The sequence below is a fragment of the Magnolia sinica genome, chromosome 5, assembly GCF_029962835.1.
Source record: "Magnolia sinica isolate HGM2019 chromosome 5, MsV1, whole genome shotgun sequence".
NCBI classification, from domain to species: domain Eukaryota; kingdom Viridiplantae; phylum Streptophyta; class Magnoliopsida; order Magnoliales; family Magnoliaceae; genus Magnolia; species Magnolia sinica.
Genome location: NC_080577.1, coordinates 31,029,318 through 31,044,480, shown reverse-complemented (window position 1 = coordinate 31,044,480; position 15,163 = coordinate 31,029,318). Strand labels below are relative to the sequence as shown.

At 40.6% G+C, this 15,163-nt stretch overlaps 1 protein-coding gene across 1 annotated transcript; it reads left to right on the top strand.

Annotated features, from left to right (window-relative positions):
• Positions 1-449: 449 nt before the first annotated feature.
• Positions 450-8,047, top strand: LOC131245895 (cytochrome P450 71A1-like). The gene is made up of 2 exons (XM_058245648.1): positions 450-1,319; positions 7,315-8,047. Exons 1-2 carry the CDS (start codon positions 450-452, stop codon positions 7,972-7,974), a joined length of 1,530 nt encoding a protein of 509 aa, XP_058101631.1. The 3' UTR covers positions 7,975-8,047.
• Positions 8,048-15,163: the final 7,116 nt, after the last annotated feature.

Below are 15,163 nucleotides of genomic sequence, written 5' to 3'. Positions count from 1 at the left end.
TAAAAATTAAATTTAAAAAAACAGCCTGGTCTAAAATTCTTGCAGCCCACAAGAAGTTTTAGGAAGGCAATCACTACTTTCTTATGGAATTGTCCACCTGAGATTTGAGTCTGTTTCTTTTCTTTTTTTACTCATGTCTTTAAAATAATCTGGCAAAACGTATGCACAAACGTATGTTTTTTACTCATGTCTTTAAAATAATCTGGCAAAACGCATGCACAAACGTATGCACAGCGCGAGGATACAGAACACATGCATCAAGGTCGCACCTTCTTGAGTGAAACTGAAGCCGAACCTAATCCTCTCCCTCCCTCAACCCGCGGGACATCTTGCATGTGGGCCAACAAAGCTGAAATCACAATCAAGAAGTAATATTTTTTTTTTTTAAGGGGAGAGGCTATTTAAAGCGGCCTAACAAAGCTGAAACTCAAACAAGCCTGCTTCTAAAAATGTCTCTCTTCACGTCATGGCTTCCTACTCTTCTAATAATTCTTTCTCTTCTTTCTCTCTCAGTTGTCTTTCCACAAAGAAAATCCACAAAGCATCCTCCAGGCCCTCCTCAGCTTCCCATCATTGGCAACCTCCACCAGCTCAACAACTTGTTTCATCGCTCTTTTTGGCAACTCTCTGAAAAATACGGCCCACTCATGTATCTAAAGCTAGGTAGCCTACCCTCCCTAGTTATTTCCTCTGCCAAACTCGCCAGCGACGTGTTGAAAACTCAAGATCTCGACTTCTGCAATAGGCCTCTCTTTGTTTCCTACAAGAAACTCTCTTACAATTTCTTAGACATTGTTTCCACGCCCTATGGGGAGTATTACAGGGACATGCGGAAAATCTTCAACAATGAACTCCTTAGCGTCAAGAGAGTCCTTTCGTTCAGGTTCATTAGGGAGGATGAGGTTGCTGGGATGATCTCATCTATTTCCCGTTCTGCTTCATCTTCGACACCCGTAAATCTAACTGAGCTCATGTTTGCTCTCACGAGCACCATCATCAGCAGGGCTGCTTTTGGTAAGAGTTACCGTGAAGGAGAGAAGACCAACTTCCATGGTTGTTTTGAGGAGGCACAGGCCTTGTTGACATCTTTCTTCTATGCCGACTACATTCCATGGTTGGGGTGGATTGACGTGCTCACCGGACAGTGGGCCCGGTTGGAGAAGAGTTTCCAGGACATGGATGCGTTCTATGAGAAACTAATCGAAGAGCACCTCGACCCCAGAAGAGTAAAACAAGAGCAAGAGGACCTTGTGGATGTCTTGATACGAGTACAAAAGGATCTCCATCTCACCAGGAATCACATCAAGGCGCTGCTTATGGTCATCCACTCTTCCTTCTCCTTTCCTTCCCTTAACCAATCGAAGTTTCACAGATTCTTTATATCTTCTTTTCTATTGTTTTTGGCAGACATACAATAAAATCCTAGAATTATCATCATCATCTAAGCCTTATACCAACTAATTATCTAACACCCTATTTAGTGGACGCCTAAAAATGAGATCATCTCATTTTGGTTAATACTAATTATGTATTAGAGATCTTGATGGGTAATACATACTATTAAAATGAACTCGGTATGTACTAAGGATCTAGGTCTCTAGTACATATTTACTGTTAACTAAGCTGAGACCAACTCATATTTACATGTCTACGAAATATCACTTTAGCCTTATATTACAATTAACTGGGGTTATCTAATGAAGATCAACGGGTCAAAGAGGCTTGATTGCCGTTCGGTGCTAGATCACCAGCAGTACATGGTTCTCATTCAGGCTAGCAGTTCTAGGTCTACTTAAACACTACTCATTTAGCAGTTGATTGTTTGTATCATGCTATTTGATACTTTCACACCTAGCTAGCTGATTGCTCTTATTTATAGCCACTTAGAACTCTCAGCCGTTGAGGTTAATGCTGTTGGCTGTACTAGCCAGAATTATTCTTGGCTTTACAAAGCCTATAATTTAGACTCACTGGACACGTGAGAAGAGAAAGAATTTTATATTGCTTACAAGCTCACTGAGTTGATTCCAAACGGACTACAAGCACTTCTTATATAGATTTTTCCCACCAATGTGAAAAGACACAAATGCCCTCATTAACTACATTAATTCTATCAGTTCAAACGTTTGGAAACCCACCAGCCACAACACGTGGAAAATGTCGAAATTGCCATAACGTGTGGCTGTTTCAAATGCCATGAAACGGTAGCATCTGAACCGTCCATTTGGTTTGGACGTTTCAACACTCCCCTTCAAACCAAACTAGGCTTCATTCCAAGCATCGATCTTAGTCGTCTGAAAGTATCAGTCGGTAATGCCTTGGTGAATATGTCCACGACCTGTTCAGTGGTGTGACAGTACTCCAATTTTACTACTTTTTGCTTCACTTGATCTCTGAGAAAATGATACCTAGTATCAATGTGCTTGCTCCTTCCATGCTGCACCGGATTTTTGGCAAGTTCAATTATCGACTTGTTATCCACATATATAATGGTGGATTCCCCTTGCGAATGCTTCAGCTCCTTTAGCATGTTCTTCAACCATATTGCTTCACAGACTGTGGACGATGCTGCCACGTACTCTGCTTCACATGTGGACAAAGAAACAATACTTTGCTTTTTGGAGTTCCATGTGAAAGCAGTCAATCCAAGATAGAATACATATCCCGTGGTGCTTTTCCTTTCATCTTGGTCACCTCCCCAATCACTGTCTGAGTATCCATACAGTATTGCTTCATCTTCGTATGGATAGAAAAGACCAAATTCCGTTGTTCCTTTCACGTACCTGAGGATTCTTTTTGCGGCTAGCCAATATGATTCTTTTGGCGCTTTCATGTACCTGCTTAGAAGTCCAACACTGTAGACGATATCCGGCCTTGTGACTGTGAGATACCTTAGGCTTCCAATCAAACTCTTGAATAGAGTCGAGTCCACGCTTCTTCCTTCTCCTTCTTTTGTTAGCTTCAGGCCCGTTGCTACAGGCGTGTTCACTGCATTACAGTCTGCCATCTTGAACTTTTTAAGCAACTCCTTGGCATATTTTTTCTGTGATATATAAATGCCGCCGACTTGTTGTTTTACTTCGATGCCCAAGAAGAAGGACATCAATCCACCATCAGTCATCTCGAATTCATTGAACATAGCATGCTTGAATTCTTCAAACATCGCCTGACTGTTTCCTGTGAACAGTAGATCATCAACATATAGGCATGCTATGAGGATGTTGCCATGAGCATTTTTCTTGATGTAGACTGCATGCTCATGGACATTGGGTGAAGTCGTTCTCTTGAAGATAGTTGTCGATGCGTGCATTCCAGGCACGAGGAGCCTGCTTCAACCCATAAAGGGCTTTCTTCAGTCGATACACTTTGTGTTCCTCCCCTTGAATAACAAAACCTTCAGGCTGGTCAACATAGACCTCTTCTTCCAGAATTCCATTCAGGAATGCAGATTTCACATCTAGTTGGTAGATCATCCAACTATGATGGGCTGTAAGGGAGATAATCATCCTTACAGTATCAAGGCGAGCAACAGGAGCGAAGACTTCTTCATAATCTACCCCATATTTCTGTTTGTAACCCTTTGCCACGAGCCTTGCCTTGTAGCGATCTATTTCACCATCAGCATTTCGCTTGATCTTGTACACACATTTGACTCCAATAGTTCTTTGGCCTTGAGGAAGTAAAGTAAGATCCCATGTATGGTTCTTCTCAATGGCCTGGATCTCATCTTCCATAGCCGTCCTCCAACATTCTTCTTCTACGGCCTCCTCAAATGTAAGAGGCTTGTGGTCCGCATACAAGCAAAACAAATTTACTTCATCAGTTTCGGCGTAGATATCGTTTAGGCTCCTCATTTTGATAGGAGTCAGGGGTGAAGGAGAACTAGATGATGACGTGCTGGCTGAATTTTGATTTGATGAAATACTTCCAGAGGAGATGGAACGCATCGCTGGACTTCTGCGTGCAGACGTTTCGGCGGAAGAGGGTGTTACAGGTGTCTGCTCCTAGTTCTCATGCTTTTCTTCTTCATGTTCTTCAACCGTGACTTGATTTTCTTTGGCTGAATCTTCCTCGTTCCATTTCCAGGCTTCTTCCTCGCAGAATACTACATCTCTACTCACCACCACTTTGTTAGTTAGTGGGTTATAGAGCTTGTACGCCTTCGATACTTCACTGTAGCCGATGAAGATGCACTTCTCGCCACGATCATCAAGCTTTTTCCTTCTCGCTTCTGGAACTTGAGCATAGGCGACACACCCAAAGATCCTTAGGTGCGCCAAGCTCGGTTTGTAGCCACTCCATGCCTCCTGTGGTGTCATGTTTCTTACGCTCTTGGTTGGACACCAATTGAGTAAGTAGGCAGTACATGCAACTGCCTCTGCCCAGAAGCTTTTTGGCATGCCTTTCTCTTTGAGCATGGTTCTTGTCATGTCGAGGATGGTGCGGTTCTTTCGTTCCGCAATGTCATTCTGTTGTGGCGTGTAGGCTGCAGTGTGCTGTTGCTTGATTCCTTAATCCCTGCAATACTCTCGAAAGGCATTTGAGGAGTACTCTCCACCTCTGTCAGATCTAAGGGTTTTGATTTTAAGACCACTTTCTTTTTTAACAAGGGCCTTAAAATTTTTAAAAATAGTAAAAGCAGCAGACTTTTCTTTGATTACATACACCTACAATTTTCTACTAAAATCGTCAATGAAGGTAATAACGTATTTATTACCTCCAAGAGAGATTGACTCCAATGGTCCACAGATGTCAGTGTGAACCAACTGCAATGGTTCTCTTGCTCTTCGGGATTCTCCACTCAGAAAGGAGTTCCTTTGTTGCTTGCCGAGTGTGCACGCCTCACACACATGTTCTGGAACTTCAATAGCCGGCAAGCCATGCACCATATTTGATGAGGATAAGAGTTTAAGGCCACTGAAATGGAGATGCCCAAAGCGAAGATGCCATCTCCATGAATCATTCTTCACGAGTCCATAGAGACACTTCTCAGCCTTTGTGTTAATATGGAGCGGAAACATGCGATTCTTTGCCATATGGACTTGAGCCACAAGTCTCCCGTGTGCATCTCTTATAGAGAGAGAATTGTTTTCCATGTGTATGACATACCCCTTCTCAAAGAGTTGGCCGATACTGAGGATATTACTTTTCATGTTTGGTACGTAATACACATTGGAGATAAAATTCGTCACACCATTCTTCTGATAGATTTTAACTTTTCCTTTACCTTTCACAGGAACTTTTGATGAGTCTCCTAGACTCACATTGCCACGATCATTTTCCGCCAGTTCCACGAACAATTCCTTTTTTTCGCACATGTGGTTACTCGCACCAGAGTCGAGATACCACACGTCATGTTGATCACATGCTTCTTCTTGTGCAAGAAAAAGTGTGGAGTCTTCTTTTTCATGATTTGATGTTTCTGCATAATTAGAATGCTCATCTTGATCCACTGGTTTGCTCCAACAGTTTGAAGCATAATGGCCGAACTTGTTGCAATTGTAACATTGAATATTTTTTGTATTTCCACGACCACGCATGGAACGACCTCTACCATTTCCTCTTCCACGGAAATTGATAGTCTTTTGTTGATTTTGTGATTGGCTTGGATAATATCCACGTCCTCTGCCTCTTGCACGATTGCTAGTGCCACAGCCCCCTCGTTGTGTAGGATCATTCTTTAGAGTCAACTTAGACTCTAAGGCATGTTCAAGCACTGAACCAGCGTTCTTTTGCATTCGTTGCTCATGTACTTGCAACGAGCCCATCAATTCTTCGATGGATAGATTTTCTAAGTCTTTTGATTCTTCTATGGCAACCACCACATGCTCAAATTTGGTTGTGAGAGATCGAAGTACTTTTTCAACAACCCGTACATCTTCGATCTTTTCACCATTTCTTTTCAAGTTGTTAACAATAACAAGTAACCTTGAAAAAAAGTCAGAAATGGTCTCACCTTCCTTCATATGTGAGGTCTCGAATTCGGCTCTAAAAGTTTGGAGACGAACCTTCTTCACACGATCAACTCCTTTGAAGATTGTGCTAAGAATCTCCCATGCTTGCTTGCATGTTGTCGCTTCAGCGATCTGTTCAAAGGTGGACTCATCCAACCCTTGATAGACAAGAAATAGAGCCTTCTTGTCCTTCTTTCTTTGATCTTTGAGGACCGCCCTTTGATCAGCGGTATAGAGAGCTTCTTCTTCCGTTGTGGGTTCTACATACCCATCACTGACGATATCCCATAGGACTTGGGATCCGAACAAAGCCTTCATCTGGATGCACCAGTTTTCATGGTTATCCTTAGATAACTTTGGAATCTGCGGCTGGATGGACACCATCAATTTTTCACACTACGGTTCAACAACCCTTTTTCTTGGCGTAGCAGTGGCAACACCTTGATCACACGATCTGAACCTTCAAATGATACCTGGTCCCACAGGATCGTCTTGCTCTGATACCAATTTGTTGGCTGTACTAGCCAGAATTATTCTTGGCTTTACAAAGCCTATAATTTAGACTCACTGGACACGTGAGAAGAGAAAGAATTTTATATTGCTTACAAGCTCACTGAGTTGATTCCAAACGGACTACAAGCACTTCTTATAGATTTTTCCCACCAATGTGAAAAGACACAAATGCCCTCATTAACTACATTAATTCTATCAGTTCAAACGTTTGGAAACCCACCAGCCACCACACGTGGAAAATGTCGAAATTGCCATAACGTGTGGCTGTTTCAAATGCCATGAAACGGTAGCATCTGAACCGTCTATTTGGTTTGGACGTTTCAACAAATGCCAATTGCTAGCCAGAGAAGCTGGCCTCAATTCAACCGTTCTCCCACATGATTGGATCTTTCTTAATTATTGCGGGAGACTCGTTCAAGAGGAGCTAATTAAAAGAAAGTCATGAGGCCAGACTTATGTGCACAACCCATCCACACACCTACATGTGTCAACATCTACATAAATCCTGTTGCACTATGTCACCCTACCAAAGACAATATCTTTGGAAGGTCATATGATCAAGATTCATGATGAAATATATATGGCTAAAGTTTTAAGTCGGCTACCTACCTGATGCAACCACTCTCCTTTTTTGGGCTTGGTAATGGCAATGAGAGCACAAACTCCCACTGGTGCTATGTAATAGTCTATTACATGGGTTTATTAAAATCAATGGTTAGAAATAGAATTTACTGGATGTTACAAAATCACGAACGGTACATGTTCATAGTAGGTAACTTCTAGGGTAGACGTTAGACTATGATAAAAATACACGTTTCTCTAATGTTGGCATGTATTTTTGTTGCAGGATATTTTTATCGCTGGAACAGACACAAGTGCTGCAACGGTGGTGTGGGCCATGACGGAGCTCATGAAGAAACCAAAAGTGATGAAGAAAGTACAGGACGAGATTAGAAGGATTATAGGAAACAAAGGTATGGTAGAAGAAGATGACTTATACCAACTTGACTATTTCAAGTTAGTGGTGAAGGAGACTTTCAGAATGCACCCTGCAGCACCTACTCTCGTTCCACGGGAAACTACTCGGCAATGCAAGCTTGATGGATATGACATCCCCCCGAAAACATTGGTATTTGTCAATGCATTAGCTATTGGGCAGGAACTTGAATCATGGAAAAATCCAAGAGAGTTCTTGCCAGAGAGATTCACAGATAGCACCATTGATTATAAAGGACAGAACTTCCAATTCATACCGTTCGGGGCAGGACGGAGAATCTGCCCAGGGATGCATTTTGGAGCTGTGACCGTGGAGATTACCCTAGCAAATCTTCTCTATTCTTTTAATTGGGAACTGCCTTCTGGCATGAACAAGAAGGACATCGACATGAGTGAATTACCTGGCATAACCGTTCATAAGAAATCTCCTCTCCTCCTTGTGCCTATCAAATACATCAACTCAATGAATGGGAAAACAAAGGAACAGAGGATTTCTTCCTCTGATATCTAGTCATCTATATCTTACAATAATATGTGGATTGGTTTGTTTGGTTTTAGATTTGCGTAAATCTTTTTTTTTTCTTTATATATTTCTTTTATCATCCTTTAAAATCCAAATATGTGATTGGCCATTTGGGATCTACTATCAGCACCCGAATTATGAATTGGCTGCTGTGGAGGTTGTGGCGAAAAAGCCATTCGTCTGTCCAGCCTTAACTAGAAATGATGTTTAAAGCCCTTCAAAGATGAATGAATACTATGAATTTGGAAAACAATATTCTTTTGATGTTGCCAAGGCCGATGAAATATTTAACCATCTCCTGACAGAGAAATTTGTTAAGTTTCCGGAGTATAAAAAATTTCATTGTCCAATGAGATAAAGAAGGGTGAGTTCTGCAAGTGGCATGGCACAAAGATTCATTCAACCAACAATTATATGGTTTTTGACGCAGGGAGGAACGTGATGAGGTCGATCACTATCTTCCTCAAGGAATAACTATGAATTCATGGAGCTCTCTAGACTCCTCGGAGAGATTCCTTGAATCCACAGATAAAAATAGAAATAATTTTTAATAAATTGATTGATGATAATTTTTAAAAAAAATGAAATTACAATCCTTTAAATAATGAGCTCAAACCTGGGACGGAGTTTTAGACTCAAACTCCCTAAAAACCTTACTAACTATAAATGGTAAACATACTATTTATGGATGGTCACCATTCCTACTAGACGTCATGGTTTTCAACCAAAAATATTAAGTGTCCAATTTAACCTAATTACGTTGTTCTCCTAACTTTTCTAAGCCATTTTCATGGTGGTCACAGCACCAACTAAAACTTACTACTTATAGTAAAAACAAAAATATAAGGGACTTTTGACTGTCGATCTGATGGAATCTCACAAATCTGGCGTGTGAAACCCAATGTAGCAGGTTGGTTGGCTAAAGTAGCTTCTCCTAGCCCAAAATCATATATGATATGTCACACCCAGATCCATAGCTCAACTGGCAGACTGAGTGAGGATACCTCGTTTCAACACTTGAGGTCTTGGTATCCATCCCTAGTGGGGATGGCTAACATGGAGTGTGTGTACTGACATGGGTGTGTACTAACAAGCTAACCCAAATATATATATATATATATATATATAATGTCGAAAAACTCATCCCAGTTTTCGAGATATGATTGTTTTAAGGTTCCGACAGTATGGATCATTTTCGCCTCCAATCATACCTTCTTTGATCAATCTTTTCCATGACAGTGTCTACGACCCACTCTAGAGCAGTTTTCAAGAACATAATCGAAGAAAACATTGACAAAAGCTTGCTCAAATTTCCTAAAGAGGAGTTCATGGGAATCAACAGAGATCCGTTCCCCAAGACAATTGAAGTGAACGTTCTTCTTGCCAATCTTGAGACAATGAACCCGCCTGGAACGACAGAAAAAGGATTAACATCCAGGAAGCAACACTTGAAGAATCAGCCCTTGAAGCACAGAGTGCAAATTCTGAAGTTTCTCAAGAGAGACAACCACAATGAAGTGCTTATGAAAATAGCCGACGAGAGATGTGCCTTATTAGCATGTAATGTGTGAGCATTGCTCTTGTATGGTTCGTACGGATGATCAATGGTCTGCTCAATAGAAGCCACACGGCGTACAACCACAACAGCCTTAGCCACGTACAAGGCCATTCAGGCCAACATGGCCGAGAATCGGAGTGTCGTAGCCATAATGGTCACCCAAACCACCTCAGAAAATCAATAAGAAGATAGGGTTGTGTCATAGGTCGTCGCCATCTGTTGAATTTGTAAGAAGAGAGTATTCTTTACCTCGAGTAAGAAGTCAAAAGGAATTATGATCGGAAGCTTCCTCAGTAACTCAAAAAAAAAAAAAAAAAAAAAAACTTCCCAAATGGTCCACCCTAGTTGCGCTAAGAATGGTCGATCGGACCTACAGATGTACAATGGGATCATTGGGCAATGGTCTTCCATCGAAAGTTTCCTCAACCGGGTCAAGAGATGACCAGGACAAACGCAATTGGCAGAGATGCCAAGCAACCCTTAGAGTTGAAGGGGAGAAAGATAAGATCCATCAAAATAAATCTTGGTCAATTGTAAGACAATTTAAACCATGGTAGGTCATGTTATAACAGTAGCATGAATTAAGGTTAGGGCAGCATAAAAGTTTGAGGCTCGAAATCTCTCTAACGGAGCGATTAAAGGTATATTGTGGAAAAGAAAAATCTTTATGATGGAAAGGATTTTTGACCTTAAGATATCTAAAGTAGGAAAGATATCAAAGTCGACAAGCATAAGCCATCGAGCACTCACTCACTTAGGGCTTATTTGGATTTGCATATAAGGCGGGATTGAATCGTATTATAAGGTTTGATGTGACGTTTGCAACGTTTGGTTTGGAGTATACATGCGTGGTATCCCATGCACGCGAATACATACTATTTTTTTAAAAAATGAAACGATGGAATAATGTTGTTAGACGGCATTGTTGCCATCATTACTCCCGAATCATTGTATTGTATTCGTTCCTCGAGAGATGTTTGCGATGACTAAATAGAGTTATCTCGCAAGAGAGAAGAAGAGAACTCTACACCAACGGCCTCTTTAAGCATCACTAACCTTCTGCATGTCGCCATTCCTTATAATTCCTTCTCCTCTGAAGGCTGATTTCAACTTACAGTAGGTAGGATAACCTTCTTCTTCGTTGTGGGTTGCAAATCATACCGGAGCACCCCATATCGTCCGGCGGAAGGGCGACCCTACAGGTATGAATCTCATTCCTTCGGATGGTACTGCGATACATTTAGCCTGTAACCATAACCATATCCAGGCTAACCTTCTGTATCGTCCTTTTCAAGTGCAAAATTTCTGGAGGAGGATGGTGTGTATACGGTCTGGCGTATACACCCCTATCTGTCAAACCGGTATTCCATGTCCAGCTACGCCTATACCGTCGATGGGGAGAAAATAAGGAAAATCTCAGCAGGAGAGAATCCTAGTTAGGATTTTGGAAAGGATGGGTGCATATCTTCCAAGTTGCAGGTAGGGTATGATGTTGTCAGTGGGTTGCAGATATCTTGATATTTCGAATGCTTCTGTTTATAAAAACCCTGAATCGTGTCATCTCTTTAAAACCTTCTATATTTGAAAATTTTTCTATTCTCCTAAGGCTCTGTTACTTCCGGTTAATCTGTCTGAGGTATAACTCTTCCAAAATTGCTTTTCTGGACATCTGCACTATTTTTTACTGCATATTATGGAGTTATGATGGCCATTTGAAGATGAATCTATCTTCATAACATGTTTTCCATTTTCAGCAACATATTCATTGCTAACTGTCAGGATTATCAGTGGAAGATGTTCACTGATAACATTGTTATATGCATATTTAGAAGTTCGGTTGCATAGTTATATGCGGCTATCCTGAGAGATTCAGTGGCAGCTTCATGTCTTTCTCTCACCTATAAACTTATTACCTGTTGAAATAACTACATGCCTTTCCATCGATGTGTGGTAACAGATACATGGTTGTGGTAGGGACTCTGATTTGAATCAATGGTCCTCTGAGAATTTTTATTTTTTTTTCATTTACCATTTTCTACATTTCTAAATCAAGGCATGCGTGCTATGAGAGCTCAGTTTTAAACTGTCATCTCCTTAATCAAATCTTTTTATCTCTGAATTGAACCCTAACCACTACAACTAATCATGTGCCCATGCAGACATTAGAAGTCTTGCAGCCCTCAGTGTAAAATTTTCAACTCTCTACAATCTCTTTGTCAGATAACAGATATGTCATTACTGATTTTGAAGTACTATTTTAATCAGAATGTATGATGTTCATTGACAGCTACCTCAATCATAATATTAATATGTATATCAGAATCATTAAGGCCTGTTTGGATACCTGTAAGTCACTTACAGGTGATTGTCACTTACAGGTAAGTCAATTACAGGTGAAAGTCACTTACATGGGCCTATTTGGATGCCTGTAAGTGAGTTACAGGGAAGTGACTTCTCACCCCCATCCCCCTGCAAGTTTTGTCTTTGAGTGACTTACAAGCTGTAAATAGATATTGATATGATGTCTGTACGAACTGTGATGGTGATGTATCCATGCTTGTATATGTTGTAATCAGGGTGATACCTGTTGAAGACCCTGAACAATTCTGACTTCTTATTTGCATAACTAACTGTAAGCAAATATTTGTGTATGCTTAAATTACCATACATGAATATTCATGTGTACAGTAAATAACTATAAACAGATATTTTCCTTTACTTATTTTACTGTAAACATATATTCATGTTTGCTGTCAAATCTGTATTGGGATGGTCATATGATAGCTTAATTATCAATGAACAAATACAAATGCATCAGGCTATGCAAACAGCAAATGTTGCAAGTATACTATTGAGAGTCAAATATTACATATTAGACCCCATTTATTACCTGATTTTATGAGCATGATACCGTTTAATGCCTTATTTTAATCGTGTTTATGTTGTAAGGTGGATTTACGAACGTGGACTAAAAAGAATGCTAAAGGCATAGATTTAATGCTCAAGAAGGACCAAGGTGAGGGACGAATTCCAGGGGACCGAGATCGAAGAGTTTACATGCCCGGGATTCAAGGAAAATCTAATATTTCACGCTAAAGAGGCCTAAAATTCATCCAAAATGCAAGATCACAGGGTTCTCACCATCTGTTCGGTTCAAAACTTCAGATATGGCCTGAGGGCCATAAATTAACTATACACGTCAAATTTCAGCCCCCAGATCCTTATGAAAGTGGCCCGACGGACTAATCAGCCCATAAATCATCGTTTTGGGACCCACACGATCTCTGGATATGCCTCCATCTTGGTCTCAACCGCTTAAATGAGCTGACAAAACGGATGAAGGGAGCAGATTTCTCACACGCATCAATTTGGGACCCACTTTGAGTGAGTGGGAGTGCACACTAGCTGTGCACTTGCAGTGCACTGAACTATCAAAGTCGTTCAACAGACTTTTGACCGAAAATTTCAAAAGGAAATTACATTCCCTCCTCTTCTTGCCTACGAACGCTCAAACAGAGCTTGCGGATGATTTTTCATGGGCCACCATGATCAATCTTCCAGATGATCAGGACCATCCATCAGACCTTAAAAGGCCTTATGATCACGACCTAAGTGACAGATTCCCAGAAGGCATCGAAAGATGATTTCTAATCGTCCAAACGTAGGTCGAACAGCAGAGTGAAAGAGTCTGTGGGCCTCACCGAAATCAATCAAGAATGGTCCATTCTCGATGAGTTTTTTTATCTGAATCCAGTGGACGACGTGGATCTCTCAAACATCAGCTGAAGTGGGCCCCATCAAGAAGCCGCGCAGGTGTAGTTTGCAGCATGCGCAGAGCGTGCGATAAACATATTCAACGGGCCGTTTGGAGAACGTGGCCAGGATCGGACCAATGATCATGGCTGTCCAAAATGATCTCAGGGTTGTCCGATCAGGGCTGAGGACATTGAATGAGATGGATCTTGCGTCTGATTGCTCGGTACGACTCAAAACTGATTGCGCAGCCAAGAAGCCTAGTTCGCACGCTGATGGTTGCTTAAAGAAAATGCACGCTGCAAGCCCCCACCGACTCTCCTCCTTATGCTTATAAAAGGTGAAGAAAGAGAGAGAGAAGGGCAATCTGGACAAGAGGGAGGACATGAAAGAGAGGACAGTGAAGATGGTTTCAATTTTCCTTCTTCTTCTTTTATTTTCTTTCTTCCTTTGCTTATGAAATTGTTTAGAGATCTTAGCCTAAGCATGTCTAGCTAAGCCTCTTAGCTAGGGCTAAGAGGTGAAGCTTGTAGTGTGATGGGGGATTTTTATGCCTTTTGATTCATGTTTATGAACAGAATTTGATTCTAGTTTGATTATGAGGAATGCCTTTAGTTTTTAATGGTTTGTTGTGACTTAAATTACAATAGATCTACGATGGCTTTGAGCATTTCCTTTTCATTATTATGATTAGTTAGGAAGTCTTGTTGTTCACCATCGCCCCTTGGACATGGTTGGATGATGGAATCCTTCCTAACATTCATACATCTCTCAGATTGGCTGTGAATTAGTTAAATTCTATTATTTGCTTTGTCCCATGAGCATAGTTTTGTGATGGAATCAATTCTAATTTACATCATTCTCGTATTTTGAAAACTAGATCAAAGGAAGTTTAGATTGCGTTTTAAAGATATATCTTCCAACTGGATGAAGATGGGACTCGAAGTCCAGTTGAGTTCATGAATCAAGCATTGATCTCACTGATCTCTATAAGTGGATCCTCTGAATCCCTAGTTTCCTACCTTTGAATTTCACAAATTTTAGATTAATATTTTCACCATTATTCCTTCATTCAATTTAGATTTCATCTTATTCTAGTTCTAGTTCTGGTTATTTTCATATTATGTACAGGTTTCAGTCCCTGTGGATTCGACCTCGATCTTATCGAGTTTATTACTACATCACAACCCTATACTTGGGGTGTGAACATATACCTGAAAATGAAGCTTCATGATTAGATGTGTAACTGTATATTAATTGAAACAGAAACTGTATATTAATGTTGAGATGGTTTGCATAAAAACAGATGCATGACAAACAGTTCAATTTTATCTGTAGCGTCTGTCACACATCATTTCCATACATTGAATATAAATTTTACGGATTCATTGTAATTCACATTCAGATAAATTTCATCTCCAATAGTCTTATGACTTCCGATAGTGCCGAAAATAGTGATGAAAGGTCATTTGCTAGTGAATGGACTGAGAGTGAAGTAGCTACTGCATTAACAGCCATTGCAGCCTCTGCATGTATAATGGGCGCTGCAGAATATTATCGTCGTTACTGTATTAAGACAAAGTATAATGATTGTCACATTGAGAAGGATAGATTTGTCAATGGCATAATAAGGAAAAGCGATGTTGATTGTCTCGCACAGCTGAGAATGGGCAAGGACAATTTCTTCGAATTGTGTTCATTATTGAGAGATCGGAAACTCCTATCCGATACCAGGAGGTGTAGTATGGAAGAGCAGGTTGTAATGTTCTTACATACAGTTAGACATAATGTACATAATCATGTGATTGGTCATCGATTTACAAGATCTGGTGAGACCATAACTTGACACTTTACTAGGGTGTTGGA

What these genes read in the sequence shown, in the direction of transcription:
- LOC131245895 (XM_058245648.1), top strand. Translation starts at nt 450, where the DNA reads ATGTCTCTCTTCACGTCATGGCTTCCTACTCTTCTAATAATTCTTTCT. An exon ending in ACATCAAGGCGCTGCTTATG is followed by an intron (nt 1,320 to 7,314) that starts GTCATCCACTCT and finishes TTTTTGTTGCAG; the next exon opens with GATATTTTTATCGCTGGAAC.